Source organism: Phlebotomus papatasi, chromosome 1 (assembly GCF_024763615.1).
Source record: "Phlebotomus papatasi isolate M1 chromosome 1, Ppap_2.1, whole genome shotgun sequence".
Lineage (NCBI taxonomy): Eukaryota > Metazoa > Arthropoda > Insecta > Diptera > Psychodidae > Phlebotomus > Phlebotomus papatasi.
In genome coordinates this window covers 8478665-8502613 of record NC_077222.1, presented here as the reverse complement: position 1 = coordinate 8502613, position 23949 = coordinate 8478665, and the positions used below count along the sequence as shown (strand labels likewise).

The following is a 23949-nucleotide window of genomic DNA, read 5'->3' as shown; positions in this document are numbered from 1 at the left end:
GAAGACTACCCTAAGTAAGATTCCGAATTTGATAAATTTTAAATAAAAAAGTTTTTTAACAAAAATTAATTGACTAAATTACTCGAACAGATAGTAATACATTAAACAAGGATAAGCTAAACGATTGAATCCGAAAGCTTACTCCTGTTTCGTGAAAATTTAATTCAAATCTTTTATTTCGGCGAGGAAAATTGCTTTAGAAAATCCCATCTGGAATATGAGCATTCCTCAAAGTCTTTCACACTCTATCATTCTATTTTTAGAGCAACTATTTATTAATAAGGGAATTTCATGAATTTCATACATCCGGACAGTATTGATTTTCTATCCCGGAAAATTGGTCTTGTAATACATGTAACCCCTAAAGTCTCCACTAAGTCTGGAAAAAGCCATTACAAAGTATAAAATGATATCCTTCGTCAAATCCGTCCACTATATCACAAAGTTACATCTTAATTACTTTATATCATATCTATATGCTACCATGCCTAATCAACGTTACATCTATAAATTGAGATACTGGAGCATTCAAAATAGAAGCTTTGCTACTTATGATAACGTTTGAGAAAAAAGTTACAAACCACTTCTGTGCATTTCGAAACGTCTATTATGTGTTTTAGCAATAGGTAAAAAAGAAGTAATAGAAAAAAATTAACAATACTTTAGTATACGTGAAGAAGAATAAAGCTAGAATGAAACACATGATAAAAATGCCAATAGAAAACATATCAACATTGACATCGGTTCTGTAAAGTGGCACCTAATGCGAATTCGGGTCTTCCTCGTGAGACCACCACCTGTTCCATTTAAATTGTCGATCATCTCACCAGTGAGGGCTAGGCCACCAGCTCCAATGCTTCCTCCTCGTCCTCTGGCGCATTGCCGGACACACCAGCAACGCCTCACGATGGGAATGTCATGGAGGACCTTCATGAAACCCAGTCGGAACCGTTCATTCATGTAGCAATAAATAATTGGGTTGCAGCAACTGTGGGCCATTGCTAGCCAGTGGCATCCAAACCAGAAGTAGGGGAGCAGTTTCCACGATTGAAGTTCGACATCGTACAGAAGCAGCTTAAAAAGAAAATGTGGGAGGTAAGAGTTCAGAAGTACTCTATATTTATCACATATGTCTGAGTCTGGAATCTGAAAAACAGTACCCATCAAAAGAAATGGTACATTTTGTACAAATAAATACAATCTAGAAGTATCTTAATAATTGCTTTAAGATTGCAATCTTAATTGCCTGAAATCTTTAAATGGATCTTTTGGAGTTGATTTGTATACACTTCCACAGAGATTTTTAATTTCAAAATGTCATAATTCTACAAGCATTCAAGCTAGATTTAGATTTCAAAGAGGGAACAGTACCTGGAATAAAGATAGGTATTACTATATCAAGTCCCACTAATTGCATATATTTTGCACACCATGTGATAGCCCTCAATAAAGGACAAAATGTGTCAAGCCAAAATTTTAGTTAAAATGCAACAAACTTCACAATCCCTAACCTGATATTAAAATTTTTTTTTAATTAGTTTTTATTAGTAAAACTTGTCGAAAGTACCTTTAAAAAACTAAGTATAAGATAAGGTTGTAACGTTGCTTGCGACCTGTCCCGCCTTTCCTTATTTATGAAAAAACCGAGATTTCTGCGAGGAGGCCATGTAGGGACAGGTCATAAGTAATTCCGCAACCCTACTAAAAATTTTGAATAGAACTTCTAATACACAAAAACTTTAAGAATGCTAGATAATTTCCGGTCAGTAAACTGAGTATATTCTCAAGGCTTGAGAAATTAAAAGGAGAAAGGAGCCAAAGGTCAATACCGTGTTTTACTGTCACTTATACTCAAAAACTTTAAGATATTATTTGGCAATAAATATGAATCTCTAAGCTTTTTTTATCTTAGAAATGAATGAATAATCAGAAGCTTAAAAAATACTGATAATGTTGATGATTACTTACACTGAGAAAAAAAGGAGGATGCGATTAACTTTTTTTCCTCGTAACTTTAACACTTTTTAAGTGTAAAAATATATCAACATTTTTTTAATGTTAATTTTACACCTTTTTAAGTGTAAAATTAACATGAAAAAGGATAACTTTAACCCCTAATACACCTAAAAAGCATAATATTTACACAGATTTCAGATAAATAATGCAGATAAATAATATTATTAACATTTCCGGAATGTTATTTTAACTTTTTCGGATTTCTCTCAGTGTATAAGCACAAAAGGCGCTAAAAATCACTTTTATTTAAAAAAGATTAAAAAATTAATTTACTAAAGTGAGGAGCCCAATTAAGAACGGATTAAAGAGTCCTATTAAGAACGGTAAAGCCCAGTCAGAAAATGTTTAAGGGAGGCCCTACCAAAAACAAAATTCTGTAGTCCTGGGCGTCCTAGGCCCTGGAATAATAAATTATTCTCTCTGAGGAGCCCAGAACGCGGACCTTCATGCTCCTCATCTCACGTTCAAGCCAAGACTGTCTCTATTTCCCTCCCGCGTTCCGTTTCTCTCGTGCTGTCATGAAGGGAAATGGCATATAACTTTCAAATAAATAACAGTTAGGACTCATTGTAGAAGAACGGAATCCTACAATTGTATATACACACATTGAGTTGCTCATCATTCAAGATTGATAAGAGGCTCTATTTAGTGTCAAGGGTTTAGCTAGAATTTTAGAAAGAGGAGTGGCCAAATTGTGGTCAAATTTTCAAAAATAAGTCCAATTTTCATTAATTTGAGCTTATTTAAAAATCAATAAAATCCTTAATAGCATCTTTAAGAAAAATGAAATTCACTTAGAAACTCTTTTTCGAAGAAACTCTGTTTCTTTTATTCCATTTCTGTGCCTATTTTGACGAATTTATACAAAGGAGTACATAAAGGGTACATTTCCCGCCCAGTCACTGAGGAAGGCTTGGAGTTTGAGCCGAAAGCTTTGGGAAAAATCGTTGTTTTTCTGAGCTGCCCCATATCCCCGATGCTCATCGGTTTCTTCACGGTACATAAACGTTCTCAAGTAGTTTTTTTTATAGAAGAAATTGCATTTGAAGCTTTTTAGAATAGTGTCCCAAAACGATATTCTCAATCCAAAAAAAACTTTCTGACTCTTTATCGGCATGGTATTATTTTAATCCGATTTTGATGATTTTAAGTGGTGCAAATAGCTCATAAACAAACTTCAAATAGTTTTTCAAAAGCAAATATTAGCTTTTCTTTTTGCATTAGGGAATTGTAACCTAAAGTAGCTTCAGTTTGAAACACCTTATGAAGATTTCAAAAAGCTTTTTATTTAAAATTCAAGATAAAACCATATATCGTTTTTTATGACTTCAAATTATTTGCAAAAATGAGAACACTTCTACAAAAAAAATCTAAAACGTATAAAACCAAGCCTAAAACATTTTTGAAATAGGCTTTTCTTGGGTGGAAATTCCGAAAAATGCGAGAAATGTTCTTTTTTGAGTGTTTTAAAATTAAAAATTTAATTTAAATTCAATTTAAAATGCTCTTTACGACCCTAAAACTTCTTGCAAGACAAGATTGTAGCTTCCTTTGAGAAAAATCTATCAAAAATGCTCCCAAAATGATATTAAAAGCACATTTTGGACATTTAATAACTTAGGTTTTTGCAGAAATCTTTTGATGTATTTGATCAATTTTTATCTTTTATCGATTTTAACACTAAACCTACTGACCGTTTTTGGTCGTTTCTTGGTCAAATTACAAACCGCGGTAGGGTAGGATACTCAACAAATTTGTCTTGGGAAAGAGCAAAAAATTAAAATATAAACACTGAAAAATATTTTACATACTTATTTTAAGAAATTCATAAATTTTGATAGTGACTTCGTATCGTTTAAATATGTGTTAATTTTAAACCTGTCAATATGACCGGGTCTTGGTACACAGTAAAAAATAATTACTACGATTATCGCGTGTAATGGGAGAGCATCGATGATTGTAGTAAATTTGCAACGATTATCGTAGTAAGCAAAGTTGAAAAGCAAACAAGTTGAATTTTCGAAGTTGAAAAGCAAAGTAAGTTGAATTTTCCTTCAACAATTGTACTGAAATTACACAAAATATAAAAAGAAGAAGAATGAGTTCAAACGAAATTAGTTGAAAGTTGAACTTTTTGCTGCGATAATCGATTGAAAAATTACTACGAAAATCGAATTGATTCTATTACACGCGATAATCGTGGCAATTTTCAATCAATCAGTTGAATGGAGTTTATGCCATTTTGTTGCTTCATTTTATTACTATTATAGTAATTATTACTACTATTTATTGTACGTAGGCCATTACCGAGAGTTTAATTTTACTAGTTTTGTAATCTAAATGATTCCTTTTCAATTGAAAGTTGATTTTTTCAATGGTTGTTATTCGAAATTTTAACCAGTTCAATTCAACTAATAGAATTCAACTAGCCAATTTCATCTCTTTTTTACTGTGTAGGTTTAGTGTTAATACAAATTAAATGATTTTGGCCTTTTTAGAAAGCTCAGAAGTTCTAACAAAATACATTTCACAACAGTAAAAGTGCCTTGGGTGAAATTATCTTAACGTTTGCCAAATGTTAATGTTCTTGAATTACTTTTGATTTTATATTTTTTTTTATTTTCTGAATATTGTGTAGGAAACGTAATGGCTCCTCCTCGACCCTTTCCCGCTAGGCCTTTCAAACTTTAAAACCTGCAATATTAAAAAGGCCGGATGGATAAAATTGAGTCTTTTAAGGTTTCTACACATTGAGAGCAATGTTCGCCAAAAATTGCTTTTTTGAAAGAAATCGTCTGCACTGCTGTAGGGAAAAGTGCGCTACCTTCGGGCGGCTCAAGCTTTGGACAATTCAATTTTTTTCTATGTTCTCTATGGATTTCACCCATGGCTCTTTTCTGAAAATTTAAGGCATTATACTAGCTATCAAAATATAATATTATAATGGGCCAAATTTATTTATAACACATTGAAAAAAATGTTTTGTGCGAAGCATAAATCGTCCGAAAGTAGCGCGCTTTCCCCTGGATGGAAACGTCAAAATTCTGTCAAAGTGCAATTTTTGAAGAAAATTTCTCCCAATGTATAGAGGTCTTTATGAGCTAAAAAAACGTATAAAATAGTTTTAAAAAAAATCTGTTCAGGGGGCTTCCACAGGGTAGGGGCTCCATCAGAATCGCTTCTTTGCTATCCCCTACAAAATGGCAAAAATTTGGCATTTTTCTCCAATTTTTAAATGGTACTGAAAATCTTTGTGATAAGGGAAGAGCACCACGGATCGGAATGTTTAGAGACATACTCCGTATTTAGTTGAAAATATAAGCCTCAAAATACTTTTTGGTATTTTTGTTGATACTAATTACTCTATTAATTATCCATTTAACTATGTCTGTGCATTTCATTTATAAATCATTACAATAAAGTAATAAAAATAGGTGTTATTGCAAACTAGCCTTCTGTACCTCGGATTGTCACGAATTAAATCAGGTGTTTCACAGAAAATTGGTGTTATCAATTAAATCTGGGTTATTGAAGTGCATTATTATGAGAGTTAAATGGTAAAAAGTAGCTAATAATTTTTAAAAATTCATTATTTGGAGCAACGATACGGTATTAACCTGACGATCCGAGGAACACTGCCGATCGGTGGTGCTCTTCCCTTATAATATAGCTCCACAAACCAATTGTGAAGCTAAATTGCATGGAAATAAGCCTGAAACCTCAAACCTAAAATTAAAATCATACTTCTCAATGATCAGAATAAGTGCTTTATTTGAATTTTAAAACACACTGAAGCATACGCAACTTCAGATTTTGCAAAATAATTTATTAAAGCGGATGAAAGTAAATAAATATTGAACTAGAAATTATTTGTTGAAATAAATAAATAAGCTTGTCAAATAAATCAATTTCAAAGCTTATGATTTAATTAATTTGTTATATAAATTCCAATTATCTCAAAAAATCACAACTAAAATATATGACGGGATTTTCATTCTATCTGACTAAGCTTTTGAGCTTTGGCTGATTCATTAGATTTCAAAACTTTTAGAACATTTTATATTGGCGTTTTGATACATTTGACAGGCACTGTGAATTCTGAACGTATGAGGGGGCGTACATTCTAAAAAGGATATTTTATTTCGATTCCCTTTGATATATCTGTGAAAATCGATTCGCCAATTGGGTAATTGTCAACTTTTCCTTTGCTCTCTTCCTCCATTCATTATACCACACATAGTTTGGTTTATGTATCGAACAAAGGGGCACAAAAGTGACATGGTAAATAGTATAAATCAAATGGTAATGTCTCACACAGCTTAATTGGTAACAATATTCGAAATTGCTAAAATTGAGAACGGTGAGAGATAAATTTTGCCCCAAAAACAAGTTAAATGCTTTAGTTATCAACTGGACGTCATTTGATGTGAAAATAACAAAGCATGAAAGAATCAATAATTCTTTATTCCAAAACAAATGAATCAATTTGTTTTTTTGGGCTTTACCCACAAAAACCATTTTCACCACACAAAAAGCACATAAAAAACAATTACCAATAATTACAGTAATATAGTAATTGCATATACAATTCGCCAAATTAAAGGATCTTGCTGTTTATTAATTAAAATTTAAATCGGTGTTGAAATTAAAATATTTTTTGGGAAAAACAGTAGATACTCACCCCTAAAATATTAAAGGGAAGCCAACAAACTGTGAACACAATAACGACGGTCACCATCATTTTTATCATCTGAAAACAAAGGAAAAAAATTATATTAGTTAAAAAAAAGGAAAATTGCACATGTGGGTGAAATTAGTGTCAGGCAGGAAAAAATATTTTCACCATACACCTCTGCAGTGAAAACCTTTTTTTGTCAGAACTTTTCAAAAACAATCATCCCCATCATGAATGCAGTTGAAAGAATATTGCGTCCGCAACATCTAATTTAATTATATTATCACGTGCATGGAAGATATTTAAGTTGGAATGAAGCTTAGAGCATAGATAAAATTTTATTATGAAAAATAGATTCTTTTTTTAATTATATACTCAGCTTTTTCTAAAATATTTTTCAAATCACGAGAATAAAAAATCTTTCATTATAACACTGTGCAACAATTTTGAACTTTTTTTTTGTCCCTGGGTTCTCATGCTATTAGGTGAGATTCTTAACAATCTCACCTACTATAATCCTAACAAAATTTCATGTCCTCCGATCGCGCTCAAACTTGGCCAAAATGTGTTTCGCCACTTCCTGATCACGAATATATGGGGGGCTAAGTTACGTTCCCGGCCGGCCGGCCGGCCGTCCGGCCGGCCGGCCGTCCGGCCGCTCTTTGGAGCTTAATAGCTCCTAAACTAAGAAAGATATCGACTTGCGGTTTTCGGCAAAGGTTAAATATCGTATGAAAATTGCAACATGGTGCATTGACCCCCCACCCCCCACCCCTCCTTCCGCCATTTTGAAGACCCCCCTTTTTTTGTTTTCTCAATAGCTCCGGCCCTATGGCATCGATCGGGCTCAAATTTTAGTATGTTATAGCTGGGCCTTAGAGCTTTCCATCAATACCAAACTTAAGGTCCTCCGACCATCCTGACCCGAGCTATAAGGGTCCAAAAAAATTTTCTTAAAATGGCCATAACTCCGGTTCTAATTGTCAGAATTTAAAAAGTGAGGGCTTTTTGGAAAGCTCTCGTGAAATGCCACTTCCTCTTCTAACATCGCAAGTTCATAAAACCACCGCTAGGGGCGCTATTATTAAAAAGAAATTTTTTAAATCTTATAAGTTAAATAACTCAAAAACTCCTTATGCAATCGGGCTGAAATTTTAGTATGTTGTAGCCGTTGATTATACCTATCAAACAAAAAAAACCTTAAGTCGATCCATAACCCCTGACCCGAGCTATAAGAGGTCAAAGTTCGAACATTGACCGGCCTCTATCTCCGGTTCTAATTAACATATCGACATAAATTTTACCTTTTTGGTTTCGTCTCGATGAGCACTTTTAGATGGAAGTTCAAAAAGTCACTACAGGTGGCGCTGTGATAGCGTCAAAATTCATCGAAATTCAAAGTCACTTTTCTCAAAAACGGCATTGTGCAAGTTAATGAAATTTTAGTATGTTGTAGTCCAGTCTAGGACGTTTCCAAAATGGTGCGTATATGCGCTGTGGTTTCAATAGAACCGGAGATATGAGGGGTCAAAGTTCACAAAATTTAAAAAATCATATCTCCGGTTCTATGTGACCGATTTTGATGAATGAGGGCTTAAACGAAAGATCTCACCAAATACTACAACTTTCTGGAACATTTGAACTTTGTGGGACCAACACCAGGGGCGCCACAGTCGAAAAACTAATTTCAATATCACATAACCTCAATTATCTCGACTGTCGCTAAACCGATTTTGATGATTACTTCAACATAATTGTAGAGCACATTTGTCTCTACATTTCGTCCATACATCATTTTCCACTCAGACTACGCTATCACTCCGATTTTGCCGTTTAAGTGTGAAAAAATTGATTTTTCCAATAATAACGCTTTGAAATCACTCAGATGCCAATTTGACTGCCTCTACTCCACCAAGACACTTAAAATAGGGTTTTAAATGGAAAGTCCCACAGAATACAACAATTCTTTGATATAGTTGAAGTTCAACAAATGACTACTTGGGGCACTCTGATGGATGAAAAAACGAGTTAAGAAACAAAAAACCTCGATTATCTTGGCTTCTGAGTAATCGATGAGATCATGTTCTATGGAAAAATTATAGAGAACATTCTGGTCTACATTTCACCCATATAACACTTTTCTGTCAGTTCATCCAAATCCTTGATATTTTGGTTTAAATACAAAATTTGTATAATTTCACGAATTTTATTCAAGATAACTGAATGGCGTCTCCCAACTTCAGCTCTAAATCGAATTTGCATGCACTCCGAGTTAGCTCACGTTAAGAATCTCACCTACATAAGCCGGTTAGGATTATCTGTCCCTTTTTTCTATTGCTAGGGTCAAATGATTTACGAAAATACTTATCATTTTGATTTCATTTGGATTTTGCGCCTGGAATCTAGGCAAAACCGTTTTTTCCGTTTTTTGATACTTGGGTGCCTATATCTCCGATTCTGCTGAACCGATTTATTTCTCACTATGGAATAATTTGTTCTCCTTTACATGCCCGATAAATCCTCTGAACAGATGAAGTTTGTACAACTGACACCAGGGGCGCTGTAGTCTCATAAATGTCAGAAAACATGGGAAAATCGAACTTTTTAGCAACTTTGATCAAAAATATCTCGAAAACTAGGACTGTCCCTAACAATCTGTTTTGTGGGTTTGATAGAGAATTTAATCAGCTACATTTTTGTCCATGTACAACTTTTCACTCAGATTGTATTTTAACCTCGATATTGAGGTTCAAACGAAAAACGAGCACTCAGCCAACTAAAGAAAAACTTAACTATTTCGCACATTTTAACTTTTTCTTTTCAAGTTTAGATAACCCAGAGTATTATTTTAACTTTTCTTACAATTGTAGGGCTTTATTAATGCTTATTGCATTATAAAATGTGTTTAGATATAATACAAACAAGGTAACTCAAACAATATCTTCAGTAAGATTTCACTGTTATTTCAATCTCAAAAGACTATTACACAAAAGGCATATTAACTGCATATTGCAAAATTTTAAATATTTCAAAGAATATTTGTTGTTAAATTTACGTTTTAGAATCAATAAGTATCTATTTTACCTTTTACATACCAGTTACATATGGAAAACTTTGCAAAAAATCCTTTTTCTAAATTCATTTCTTTTTATAATTCTTTAAAAAAAATTTCCAACATTTATCTACAATCCTACAATTTTAACCTCATAATTACGTGATTTTCGTCGAAATAAATCTAAACATAGTTTTTGAACTTATAATTGTTACTTTATGTATATCACATACGTTAAAGTTTTATACAAGTTTCCAAGTAATAAAATAATATGTAAAAATTTAAAATGTCATATAAAAATCACCATAATATCGATATTTAAGTAATAAATAATATAATAAAAGCTTGTACTGCCTAATTGCGAGGAAAAAAAAACAATAACACTCGAAATTGTGAAGGTTTTATTTAATTGGCTGAATGCTCATTTTTCGTTTGAACCTCAATATCGAGGTTATAAAATAATCTGAGAGAAAAGTTGTACATGGACGAAAATGTAGCTGATTAAATTCTCTATCAAACCCACATAACAGATTGTTAGGGACAGTCCTAGTTTTCGAGATATTTTTGATCAAAGTTGCTAAAAAGTTCGATTTTCCCATGTTTTCTGACATTTATGAGACTACAGCGCCCCTGGTGTCAGTTGTACAAACTTCATCTGTTCAGAAGATTTATCGGGCATGTAAAGGAGACCAAATTATTCCATAGTGAGAAATAAATCGGTTCAGCAGAATCGGAGATATAGGCACCCAAGTATCAAAAAACGGAAAAAACGGTTTTGCCTAAATACCGGGCGCAAAATCCAAATGAAATCAAAATGATAAGTATTTTCGTAAATCATTTGACCCTAGCAATAGAAAAAATAGCATGAGAACCCAGGGACAAAATCATCGTTGCACAGTGTAATAAACTTAAGCTTACTACCATGAGAAGACTAAGAACTTATCCTATCTAGTCTAGATAAAAATGAATCATAAATTTGTCAAAAGTCAATTTTAAAATTAATAAATAAAAGTTTTGTAAAATAATGGATCTCTACAGAACATCATAAATTTTTCAGACTAGGTGTCAATGGCAAATTTTCCAAAATTGAAAATAGTGATATGTTGTACTTTTGCTCTAGGTTTTCAATAAAAACTAATCCCTACTGGATTTATCTGTTATCTAAGCTGAAAGCTCAAAAGTTTAACAGATTCAGTTTTAAACACAGTGTTTAACCCCGAATAGGTTCAAGCTGATTTTCGATTATGTTTATCCAATAAAATTTGGCAGGGAAGAGTTATCCCAAACTGTTGTACACTGAGAGCTTAGGATCATCTATTGTCCTTTTCATGAATATCCTTTACCCAAAGGAGAGTCCTAGGAAAGGATTCAATTTTCTTGACTTCCAATTCTTCTGCACTGAAATCTTTCGAAATTTATCTGTAATTCAAATTCTACAGCATGAAAGTATAGGGCAATATCACATATTTTCCAAACTTTCACAACTTTTTTGGTACATGAATATGTACTGTACACAAATTAACTTCTATTACTTTTATGTGAGTTTTTATATTTCATTATTTTATGATAGTTTTTTTAGGGGGTCCTTAGTAGGGGTCCGGCTCAAACGCTAAAATCCCGAAAGTCAAAATCCTTAAAGCCAAAATCCCGAATGAGCCAAAATTCCGAAAGACAAAATCCCGAAAGACAAAATCCCGAAAGCCAAAATCCCTAAAGCCAAAATCCTGAATGGATCAAAATCCCAAAAGCCAAAATCCCGAACGCCAAAATTCCGAAAGCCAAAATCCCGAAAGCCAAAATCCCTAAAGCCAAAATCCTGAATGGATCAAAATCCCAAAAGCCAAAATCCCGAACGCCAAAATTCCGAAAGCCAAAATCCCGAAAGCCAAAATCCCGAATGAGCCAAGATCCTGAAAGTCAAAATCTTGAAAGCCAAAATCCCGAAAGCCAAAATCCCTAAAACCAAAATCCCGAAAGCCAAAATCCCGAACGCCAAAATCTCAAAAGTCAAAATCCCGAAAGCCAAGATCCTGAAAGTCAAAATCTTGAAAGCCAAAATCCCGAAAGCCAAAATCTCGAAAGCCAAAATCCCGAATGAGCCAAAATCCCGAAAGCCAAAATCCCGAAAGCCAAAATCCCGAAAGCCAAAATACCAAATGGGCCAAAATCTCAAAAGCAAAAATCCCGAATGAGACAAAATCCCGAAAAACAAAATCCCGAAAGCCAAAACCCCGAATGAGCCAAAATCTAGAAAGCCAACCAAAATCCCAAATGGGCCAAAATTCTGAAAGCCAAAATCCCAAATTCTTAAAAGGTCATAGCTACTCCCACGATTGCACCTGCGCTTGCTGGAGGGAAAGAGAATTTTTCTGTGTCTTGGGAAATTATTCTACTCATTATGCTCCATATAATTTCATCCCTTTCAGGATATTGAACATTCGGGATTTTGACTGCCTCCGCCTTAGTAGAATTGGTAAAAGTGTTCAACGAGTCCCCTCCTTTGGAAATGATTGAAGCGTCTGAAGAGACGTATTTCTCATACACATTGTAAACCTAATAAAAATTTTTAAACTGAATATAATGTAAATACAAAGTTCCAGAAACAGCCCGATCATCAAAACAAATAAATAAATAAATATTAAAATAGATTTTAATATTTCACTTTCAAGCATGAAAAATTAACTTTTGTAACAGTATCTTCCGCCAAATTCCAGTTGGAGACAATATCTTAAGAAAAAACACTGGAAAACCTCTGTCTCTTGTTGTATAATTCAGGTATTTAGAACTTAAAGGAAGAAAAACCTAAAACGGAAAGCGGTCTTCAGACCAGAGGCTTAGCTTAATACCCAAATGCCTCAAATTTCAAAAAAAAGCTCCTTCCAGGAAGATTGAGACAGTGAACTAGCTATTAAATTATAATATTATAATGGATCAAGTTCATTAACGTCCTTCATTTTCATCTTTTATGCTAATATGCAAGTGTTTGTAGTAGACTCATAGCAAGAATCATACCTGCCATAAACCGATCTAGACTTATCACTCACCTTCCAATTCTAACAAACAAGAATGATATAAGCAATATTGCCTGAAACTTTCAGGTAGAGAAAATACAACATTTCAAGAATTCAACAATGTTATTTAAGTATATAATAATGTACAAGAATTTACATTATAATTCTTTGTTTTTGAATGAATAGAGAGCAAGAATTTTCTAACAGTCTCCCTACTTATATCCATAAACATGTTCTCAAATCTCATCCGTATGGAAAACTCTGGGATTAAGTAAACATAGTTCTGGTCAACAATGGAATGTAGTTTGGAATTGATTGAAAATTGCGTCTATTCTTTGCATATTTGCTCTGTGATCAAAAGAATTTCTAAATCACTTATTTTTTAATGGGATTTAAATTAAAATTAATTGGTTGAATGAACTCAAGTGTGCGAAAAATACCTGAAGGTACAAGTAGATTATATTTATTCAACTGAAAAAAAGAAGTATGTCTTTCACTAATTTTGCGACTTTTTCTGGATATAAAGTATATTGCATAAAAATTTAATTAAAAATTTAATTTTCCTCCTGAATTATTTCAAGTTTTGGCAGCATCTCTTTCATCGCAAGAAGAATCAACAAAAGAAAAGTCAACAAACCCCGCTCAGAGTGTCTCAACAGAATCAACAATAATATAGTTATGCTTAAGAAAAAAAAAACTTGAGAGATTGATCAAAATTTTCCGACAACTTGTTATTTTTTTGTAGCAAATCCAACAAACTTTGTATAGCATACAACACTAAATTGGCTCCATTGAAGCATAAATTCAGGAATAAATATCAGAAGACATTGAATTAATAAATCACATTGGAAAAATATATATGTATATAAAAAAGCTTTGTAGGTGTCCTAAAATAGAGGAAAAATACAGAGACTTTTAACTTGTTTATATTATGTTTCTTATATTTGAATTAATTCTAAGAAATAGGGGAAGGGTATTAGGCTTCGTACACACTCTAGCTTCAAATACTTTACATTTTTTCTATATTTTTTTTAAAGAATCTGACTTATCAATGGCAATATATATTAATAGCTGGTCTTAAGTTACAAATATCCTACACAGAATATAAAATATTTTGTAAAATTGTTTGTAAATGTTTGTGAATTCCTGTAGGGTCTTACAAAATTCTATAGACATTCATAAAATTTCGTACTTTGTACACCAACATGGTTCGTAAAACGATCACTTGACGAACATTTTTTTGTTTTTCTTACAAACATTTTTTCGTAAATGTTTGTAATCACACAGAAAAATGTACAAAAAGTTCGTCATTTGTTCGTAAAGTTTTTCCAGACAAAGACAAATGTACGAATAAATGTTTGTAAAAGAACAAAAAAAGCTCAATAAGTAATTACGAAAACTGTTTGTGAAAAAACTACAAACATTTTCGAATTTTTTTATGGGTTAGGGTAAGAGCTCATAATTTTGGACAGTTTTTAAATTTGGACACTTTGAGGATAAAATTGGACACTAAAAATAAATTGATTAAAATTATGGATTTTTATTCCAATATTTGATGAATAATGTATTCTATCTAAATATTTGTTCTTTTTGGAAGACTTTAACACTAAATACGTTAAATTTTGAATATGATTTGAGTTAAAATCGCTTTGTTGAAAATTCAGTGTGAGTAATTGCTTACGAGAAATATGACAGAACTTCGTGTTTACTTCTATATTATGACCAGCGCACAATAACTTTTGTTTGTAAACATGTTTTCAAAATTTCCTATGAGAGTGAACAAAATAACTAGATCTAGCCCAAGTAGCAACTTGGAGTAAGATTACCGTTGGATGTATGTATTCTGGATTCCAAAAACGGGTCTTATGACGGTCGTCAGAGAGTCGAATGACGGAAAGTGGGGAATAATATGACGGTAATTACGGAAGTCATTTGGCGTTTTAATAACTCTGAGATTACCCGCCCATGACTAAAATATGACGCCGACTTCCAGTGTCCCTATAAAAAAATTTTCCCCTCACTGGATATATGTGAGGGGAAATTTCACTTATCAAATGGCAAATAGAATTGCTCAATGCTGTGAATCCGCAACGTAGGTGATATTTTCGCGTGTTTTCTCAATAATATTATATTGTGCATTGGGAGCAAGAGCTCCTCCGATGGAAAAGTGTATTGTGATTCATAAAAATACAGTGCCGACAAAAATTAAATGAAAAATAGACAGTGTTTTGCATTTATAAATACATGGACAATTATTTTGAAAAATGAAATTTTGTGATTCAGGAGTTTGCTTCAGTTTCTGGAGTGTTCTGTGATAAGAATTTTGTGTCGCAAAGACCTATTTAGTGAAAATTTAAAAAGATTTTTTTGTATTGTTGCCATCCAATGGGAAAATTTTCTAAATGTCGGATGGCTCATTCAGCAATAGTCGAACGGCAAGAATCTTCGTAAATGTAAGTAGTGAATTAGGGAAAAATTAGAGAAATTTACACAGAACGTAGTAGAAAACGATCGAAAATGTCAAGAATTGTTGAGAAAATAGTGTCTCCGATGGTAGTACACTACAAAGTTGTGAAGTGCACTGAATGTCTTCATTCAAAGTGCGTACGTCGAGTTCGTACCTATACGGTAGAGAAGGTTGTGTAAATGTCTGGATAAACAAAGGAGCATCATCTCTATGAAAGAGATGTAGTGAGAAAAGCGTTAAAAGGCTCCCGGAAAGGCCAGGGAATGCGCGAATCCGCGCGCACTTGGAGTACCGAAGTCAACTCACTTTAATGATTGATATGGAGAGTTTCCGGGCTTTTTGTGACATACTACGGTTCCCTTACATGAACAGGAAGAGGACTTGGTAAGATTGGTTCTTGAAATGGAGAACAATGGGCATCCTATTGAGGCGAATTAGCTGTACAAATTTACAACCAAGTTGTCCAAATTAATAACCAAGTTTTCCGAATTCGAGTCAAATTCACTTCTACATATCAATTCATTTTTAAACGTAGGGTAAGTGTGCCAAATTCCGGCCAACTCGCAATTTCGGCCACATTTTTTGTTCTTCGAATATCCATGATTTTTTAGTTTTTGCGTACTCTAGAGAATATACAATGTAAGAAATAGCAAAAAAAACTGTCGCTTCGACGAGCAAGATGATCTGCAAAAGACATTGAAAGAATTCCGGGAGGGCACGGAACTATGAGAATGAAGGTGGCCGAAATAGGACACCAATTTTATATTTACATTTTTATTTCCTTTAAAAATGATTAAGAATGAATTTAGAGAAAATAAAGACGATAAACAGTTTACAAGATTCCAAGAATCACTCTTTATTAAAAAGCAACAAAAAAATTCAATTTCTAATAAAAATATTACATTTCAAACTTGAGAATTTGGCGGTTGCGTGTAACTACTATGCCAAAATTTGGCACACTTACCCTATTAAGATTAATTTTAGTAAAAACAAAGACAATAAAACATTGCCAAGTTTCTAAACAACTCTTCAAAAAACAAAAAAGAGAGTAACAAAAAAAGTCAATTATTATTGAAAATATCGAACTTCAAACTTGGAACATCGATGCTTATAAGCAGACTGTCCAAAATTAGGAGCCTTTACCCTATGCGATTTACGAATATTTCGTAAGTCTTCAATAGGAATTCACAAACATTTACAGTTTTACGAAATATGTTTTTCTCTACGTAAAAAATAGGTCAGATTCATTGAAGGAATATGGGAAAAATATGAAGAGTTCGAAGCCAGAGTGTGTACGAAGCTTGAAAGTCTTCCCCTACCTATAATTTTCTTTTAATTTTTTTTTTCTTAAAAAGAATCCACCAGCATTGTAAAACGTACAAATTGAGATTATTTTATTTGGCTACTAAGGAAATCTTTCAGGAAATTCAAGCATATTTATTGATTTTTGCTGCAATTTACTCAACAATTGAAACGTTGCAGGTTGCAGGAAAGAATTTATGGAGTCATCTTCAAGAAGAAGAAAAAAAGATACAATTCACCATTGATTTAAAGACTGTAGTGTTTTTCACGTATCTGAAGTAGCACAACAAAAGACTTTTCTGATACTTGCTAGAAGGGTAAATTTTCTACTTCCTGATTCTTAGGGTTTGGAAGAGCAGAAAAATAAGGAAACCGATTGTTTATCGAAGTGGAAGTTAAGTTTTATTGAACGGGGTTCCACTTTAGTCATCAACGAGGAAAATGGTTTTCCGCCTAGGTTTCCGATGGGAAAAATATTAGTGTTAGACCCTTTTTCATTATATACATAATATCAATGATATGATATGACGCTTATGATAGGAAAGAAAGGGGCAAAAACTTCGCGAAGTACACCAATAAAGAAACATATTTGGGAAACTTTAAGTTTAAGTAGCTTTCTTTAATCTGGAAAAAAATCAATGGGCTATCTATCGATGAACTTTATTCTATATCCTTTTAAGGGGACTGCTGGACTGCTTCAATGGTCTTTAATTAACATATTTTATTTCCTGTTTGAGCTCCCTTCATGGAAGGGAACATAATCTTTTTTGAGGGCGTAAAATTTACCGTCAAAACGTCACGGTCAGGATTTCTTTCTTCATGAATTTTCAGTGTTTGCTCTCTTAAAGCCAGAAGCTTATGGGAAATTTGAGCTTACAATCAGTCACAGCACGACAACAATAAATTAACGTAATGTGCTACGCACAATTGATTTTCATGTAATGAATTTTTACGTAAAATGACGTCATTTTCACCGCCCAAATGGATTTTACATATAAGAATAGAATAAATATAGAGGAGCAACAATTAAGTCTCATTGACTTTTCACGCAGATTAATTTTTCACTTCCGAAATCCTCAGATAAGAATATAATAATCTTTTATTACTGGGATGATACTCTGAAAGACATTGTTTGTAATGATGTTTATTAAAAGTTGTGTCAATGAGCTCTCCTTTCATTTATCAAAAAATACCAAGAAATCTATTCAAGAAAATATCCTTTGACAATTTTTCTTTCACATTTATAATTATAGAATTTTTTTAAATCTCCTCCACGCGTCTGCTATCAGATTGCAGGCCACGAGGTTTTAGATATCAGCTATTTGTTTTCAGAGAACCCCTCCCCGACCCATTTATCATCTTAAGCCATGCCCTTGATTTACTTCCCAAAATGATTAATAACTATAATTGAAGACTTAAAATTTAACGAGAAATTGATCCAACAAGCTAAATCACAGAGATATTATATAAATGGAAATATGAAATTCATGGAAGTGGTATGGATTAAGAAGAAAATAATTATACAGAATGATATTTCACATACTATAAATGCGTCATGTTTAACCATTGTCATTAAAATAGGGAAGGAAGATCTATAGGCAATACTGAGATGATGGTAAAAATTCCGACTTGTGCTCCATAAAAATGATTTATTGGGCAAAACGGAAGAATAAATTTTCATTTCGTATCATCGAAAATATTTTAGCTGAAAACTGCATTACAAACCAGCCATTTCATTGCATTCTATCACGAAATTTATTATTTTCATGTATTTATTTTAATTAAATATATAATAAGAAAATAACTTGTATTTGTTTAATTCAAGCGAATTTTATGATTCCAAATGTTAACAAAACATGGTAATAATTCTCTGAACCTTTTCTTAAAAATTTCTTAAGGATGGTATCATTTTCGATCCTATTATTTTCAGGAGTCCTAGCTCTCCCTTAAGGAGAAAATTTCTGAAGGCCTTTTCTCGGAATTAAAAATTTATGAGAATAGTCTGGAAAATTATAAAGATAATTAAGAGATAAAGATATGATTTGTTCTAAGAAAATGTTTTTGAGTTCTTTTTAATAAAAGACAAATTGCATGAATTAATTCCAGTAATTTCTCAATATTCTTAATCTTAATTCAGAGTAATACAATAATAATAATAATTTTATTGTTCTTTTAACATCTACGGCTGCCGCCGACTTCACAAGCAACTTCACCGGACAAGTCGACAAAATCCAAAATAATTAGTCGTATGGGCTATTACATAATTAGTATTACAAAATTCTCTAGAGGTCCTATAAATATTTCTGTCGCTATTGATTTACATTCAATTCAAAGAAAATTAAGGAATTGTGTTAGATAAATGGGGAAAATGTCTAAATAATAAAAATAAATAATCTATTTAAGATTCCTAGGAAAGGAAAAATTACGATGGGTATGGCCTTATAAATAAAAAGTCTTTGATTAATAGTGGGTACAAATGATTGAGAAATAATTTTTATAATAATAAAGTTGGATACAATTTTATTAAAAAAAATTAAATTATTTACTCCCTATGTCCCAAAAAAAATTAAACGTTTGACAAAAAAATTATTCTAAGTTGTTTTTTTTTTCAGGAAAAATAATTGAGATATTTTTTTAGGTAAATGTTAAGTGTTGTGCAAATGCATGAACTGAACATATTTGAGATTTTTATCTATAACAAAACAATTCCAAGAAATAATTTCTTAATTCCAAAAATTTTCCCAAATAGGGGAAAGTTCGGCACCTTTGAAATTGGGTTTTTTTTATCTATTTTTAAATAAAATTGGGCCTTATCGTGATATAATTTAGCTGCACAAACAGATTGAGAAGGTAAATTACATTATGATATTACTCAGTTTCATTTAAACATAGGAAAGAAATTCCAATTTCAAAGATGCCACACTTCCCTTTAAGACGTTTTTTTACTATCATCAAGAGAGATGTAAAGTATAAATCCCTATTGATTGACTTGAATAAAATGTTTCTGATTAAACATTGATTTGTGAGCGTCTGTCCGGTGATGTAATGTTGCCTATTCCGGCAACATCCATTGCTTTCCTAAATTTCTTATTCATATTATTTAATTTTTTTCATTTTCTGAGTTCTACAATACCCATAAAAAAAAGGATCGCCTCTATGAAAAAAATGATGTGGAATAGACTTTGGAAGAGTTCAGAAAGGGCGAACTGCTATGGGAATCAGGGCGTAAATTTGGGATAACAAGGCAAACTCTTCAGGTCTTCAGGACAAATTACACTGAAGATTTCAGGACTTGTGGGTCATATATACGTATTAAAGTAAATATTTTGAAACTCGTTCTGGATAACGTTTTGAAATTTTCTATCCGTTGCGTCTCAAAAGGTGGTCACAAACAAGGTGGCCGATATTACACTCAAAGTGGCCGGAATACTACAAAAACCAATATCCATATTATTATTAATTTTTCAATATTTTTGAAAGTAATTTAAAGAAAACAAAGATGATAAACTAATTTTCAAGGTACCATACAACCCTCCCGAAAAGGGAGTATAACAAGAAAAATTTTACTATTTATTAAAAATATTGCATTTCAAACTTAGGACTTCGGTGCTTATTTGCAACTATGCCGAAATTTGGCACACTTACTCTACTTTAAACTAATTTTGCAAGATTTCCTTTAACTTGACGATCGCTACCTCAGTCACCTTACCATTAAAAAAAATATATAAAATTTTAAACGAAAGCAAATCTGTATTAGGGTGAGTGTGCCAAATTTCGGTATAGTTGCATGCAAGCGCCAAAGTTTCAAATTGGAAATGTAATATTAGGTGAGATTCTTAACAATCTCACCTACTATAATCCTAACAAAATTTCATGTCGTCCGATCGACCTCAAACTTGGCCAAAATGTGTTTCGCCACTTCCTGATCACGAATATATGGGGGGCTAAGTTAAGTTCCCGGCCGGCCGGCCGTCCGGCCGCTCTTTGGAGCTTAATAGCTCCTAAACTAAAAAAGATATCGACTTGCGGTTTTCGGCAAAGGTTATATATCGGGTGAAAATTGCAACTTGGTGCATTGACCCCCCACACCCCACCCCTCCTTCCGCCATTTTGAAGACCCCCCTTTTTTTGTTTTCTCAATAGCTCAGCCCCTATGGCATCGATCGGGCTCAAATTTTAGTATGTTATAGCTGGGCCTTAGAGCTTTCCATCAATACCAAACTTAAGGTCCCCCGACCCCCCTGACCTGAGCTATAAGGGTCCAAAAAAAATTCTTAAAATGGCCATAACTCCTGTTCTAATTGTCAGAATTTAAAAAATGAGGGCTTTTTGGAAAGCTCTCGTAAAATGCCACTTCCCCTTCTAACATCGCAAGTTCATAAAACCACCGCTAGGGGCGCTATTATTAAAAAGAAAATTTTTTAATCTTAAAAGTTAAATAACTCAAAAAGTCCTTATGCGATCGGGCTGAAATTTTAGTATGTTGTAGCCGTTGATTATACCTATCAAACAAAAAAAACCTTAAGTCGATCCATAACCCCTGACCCGAGCTATAAGGGGTCAAAGTTCGAACATTGACTGGCCTCTATCTCCGGTTCTAATTAACATAGCGGCCTAAATTTTACCTTTTTGGTTTCGCCTCGATGAGTACTTTCAGATGGAAGTTCAAAAAGTCACCACAGGTGGCGCTGTGATAGCGTCAAAATTCATCGAAATTCAAAGTCATTTTTCTCAAAAACGGCATTGTGCAAGTTAATGAAATTTTAGTATGTTATAGTCCAGTCTAGGACGTTTCCAAAATGGTGCAAATGTGTGCTGTGGTTAAAACAGAACCGGAGATATGAGGGGTCAAAGTTCACAAAATTCAAAAAATCATATCTCCGGTTCTATGTGACCGATTTTGATGAATGAGGGCTTAAACGAAAGATCTCACCAAATGCTACAACTTTCTAGAATATTTGAACTTCGTGGGACCAACACCAGGGGCGCCACAGTCGAAAAACCAATTTCAATATCACATAACCTCAATTATCTCGACTGTCGCTGAACCGATTTTGATGATTACTTCAACATAATTGTAGAGCACATTTGTCTCTACATTTCGTCCATACATCATTTTCCACTCAGACTACGCTATCACTCCGATTTTGCCGTTTAAGTGTGAAAAAATTGATTTTTCCCATAATAACGCTTTGAAATCACTCAGATGCCAATTTGACTGCCTCTACTCCACCAAGACACTTAAAATAGTGTTTTAAATGGAAAGTCCCACAAAATACAATAATTCTTTGATATAGTTGAAGTTCAACAAATGACTACTTGGGGAACTCTGGATGAAAAAACAAGTTAAGAAACAAAAAACCTCGCTTATCTTGGCTTCTGAGTAATCGATGAGATCATGTTCTATAGGAAAATTATAGAGAACATTCTGGTCTACATTTCACCCATATATCACTTTTGTGCCAGTTCATCCAAATCCTTGATATTTTGGTTTAAATACAAAATTTGTATAATTTCACGAATTTGATTCAAGATAACTGAATGGCGTCTCCCAACTTCAGCTCTAAATCGAATTTGCGCATGCACTCCGAGTTAGCTCACGTTAAGAATCTCACCTACATAAGCCGGTTAGGATTATCTGTCCCTTTTTAATACAAAATGATTTTTTTATTTTTTTTCTTAAGGAGTGTTGCTTGGAAACTAGTTGACAATTTATCGTCTTTATTTTATCTAAAATCACTTTTAGTACATTTTAAAATTAACAAAACTGTGAATATAGCTTTGGTCCCTTTTTCGGCCACTTTTATTCTCATACTTCCTTGCCTTTCGGAATTTGTTCCAATGTCTGTTGCACGTTATCTCGTTTGTCGAAATTACATTTTCTGTTTTTTCTTTTGCATTGTATAATCTCTAGAGTATATAAAAACTAAAAATTCATGGAAATTCGAGGAATAAAAAAAGTGGCCGGAATTGCAAGCTGGCCGGAATTTGGCACACTTACTCTAAATGATTTCTAATCTTTCCAAATAATTTGTTAAATTGATTGAAAATCAATCTATGCATTACCTAACTGATGCTTATAAATTCAGTAAACACTCTTCAGGGAAGGCTTTTGAATATCCGATTTAGAGTGAACTTGTATCTGTTACAAAGCTCAGTGACGTGAGTCACATACATATCTCAAAGAGCAATGTAATATTTCTTAAATCGGCTTAGAGTATCATGGATTGGGACGATCAATCTTGTCTCGTGAAAAATGCATAGCAATTACCAATTTAATGTATGGCAAAGCCGGAAATAGAACAGTCAATACAAGTTTGCGAGATCTACCACGCAAAATTCAATTATTTTGATGGTCCCGCGATTCGTGAAGCTCATGATGACAATGGTGTAAAGTGAAGAAAGTGGATTTTACCCAAAATGTTTCACATTCATTCACACCTTAAGAGAATTCTCAATTGGTATGAGGGGAGAGTTGCAAAATACTTCGATTGCCAATGGAGGAGAGAGGAAAATTTCGGGGGTTTTTCATTTTGGTACTGGGTATATTTTAAACCCATGTAAATAATTTGCTTTGAAAAAAAAAACAACTGGTAAAAGACCACAGAAAGTCGTGAGAGTTAATGACATAGAAAATGCTCCATTGAGAACTAGAATCTGACTTTAGAGAGATATTTTTACAGCCATCAGGTTTTGGTTTCTTTCAACAAAGACAAGTCACGCTTCTTTTTCCGTCTTGTTTTACATACCAACATTACATTATATACCCCGGCCTCTGTGGTGTAACATATTAAGATGAAAATTGTACTATACACTCGTAAGAAATGGGAAGCAAGAAATGCACTAGTCTCTAGAGAATTTTATGGGTTAATGACATTCCTGGGCGCTCTCTGTGAATGACTAAATTAGAGATTAGTAATATTCAGGGAATTCTCGTAACAACCAGAAGAGACTTTGTGTTGAAGTTTGGGAACAATACCAAGAGATACAATGTAAACCGCACATGGAAATGAAGGAGACTCCAACTGATAGTATACTATTATATATATATATATATATGGATATTTTGCGATTGTAGCTTGAGGGATGATGCCATCAAACGGAAAATACATTGATTGGATGATGTTTGGCTATTAATGGATGGAAATTGCTTATTATACTCCATGCTGTGTTACTTAAGATAGTCCTCTTCATTTCCTGGGCAAAGAACCAATATTCTTCAAGTATATCACCATACAGACATATTTTAATTGGAGTCTCTATGCTATCTACATGGGTTTTAGTACCGTCAGTAAGCGAAGGGAAATCAGGAAATCTTCTCCCCCTATCATCTAGTATTTCAGGAACAAAATATAAGCATAGCAACATACCAATAATGACGATAATAAAGCTCACGAACTGAACAAGTGAATATATTTTAAAACAT

The 23949-nt window shown here is 33.2% G+C and overlaps 1 protein-coding gene across 5 annotated transcripts in view; it reads right to left on the bottom strand.

The window, feature by feature from the left end:
- LOC129798689 (RYamide receptor) overlaps positions 1-23949 on the bottom strand; it is a 156982-nt gene that overhangs the window by 15334 nt on the left and 117699 nt on the right. For 3 of the 5 annotated variants that reach the window (XM_055841960.1, XM_055841958.1, XM_055841959.1), the window contains exons 6-7: positions 6698-6766; positions 828-1074 (exon numbers count right to left, since the gene is read on the bottom strand). In XM_055841960.1, coding sequence (XP_055697935.1) covers positions 828-1074; positions 6698-6766 — 316 coding nt within the window. Of the gene's footprint in view, positions 1-760; positions 1075-6697; positions 6767-23949 lie in introns of all 5 variants that reach the window. The other 2 variants (XM_055841957.1, XM_055841961.1) reach the window with 2 other exon arrangements.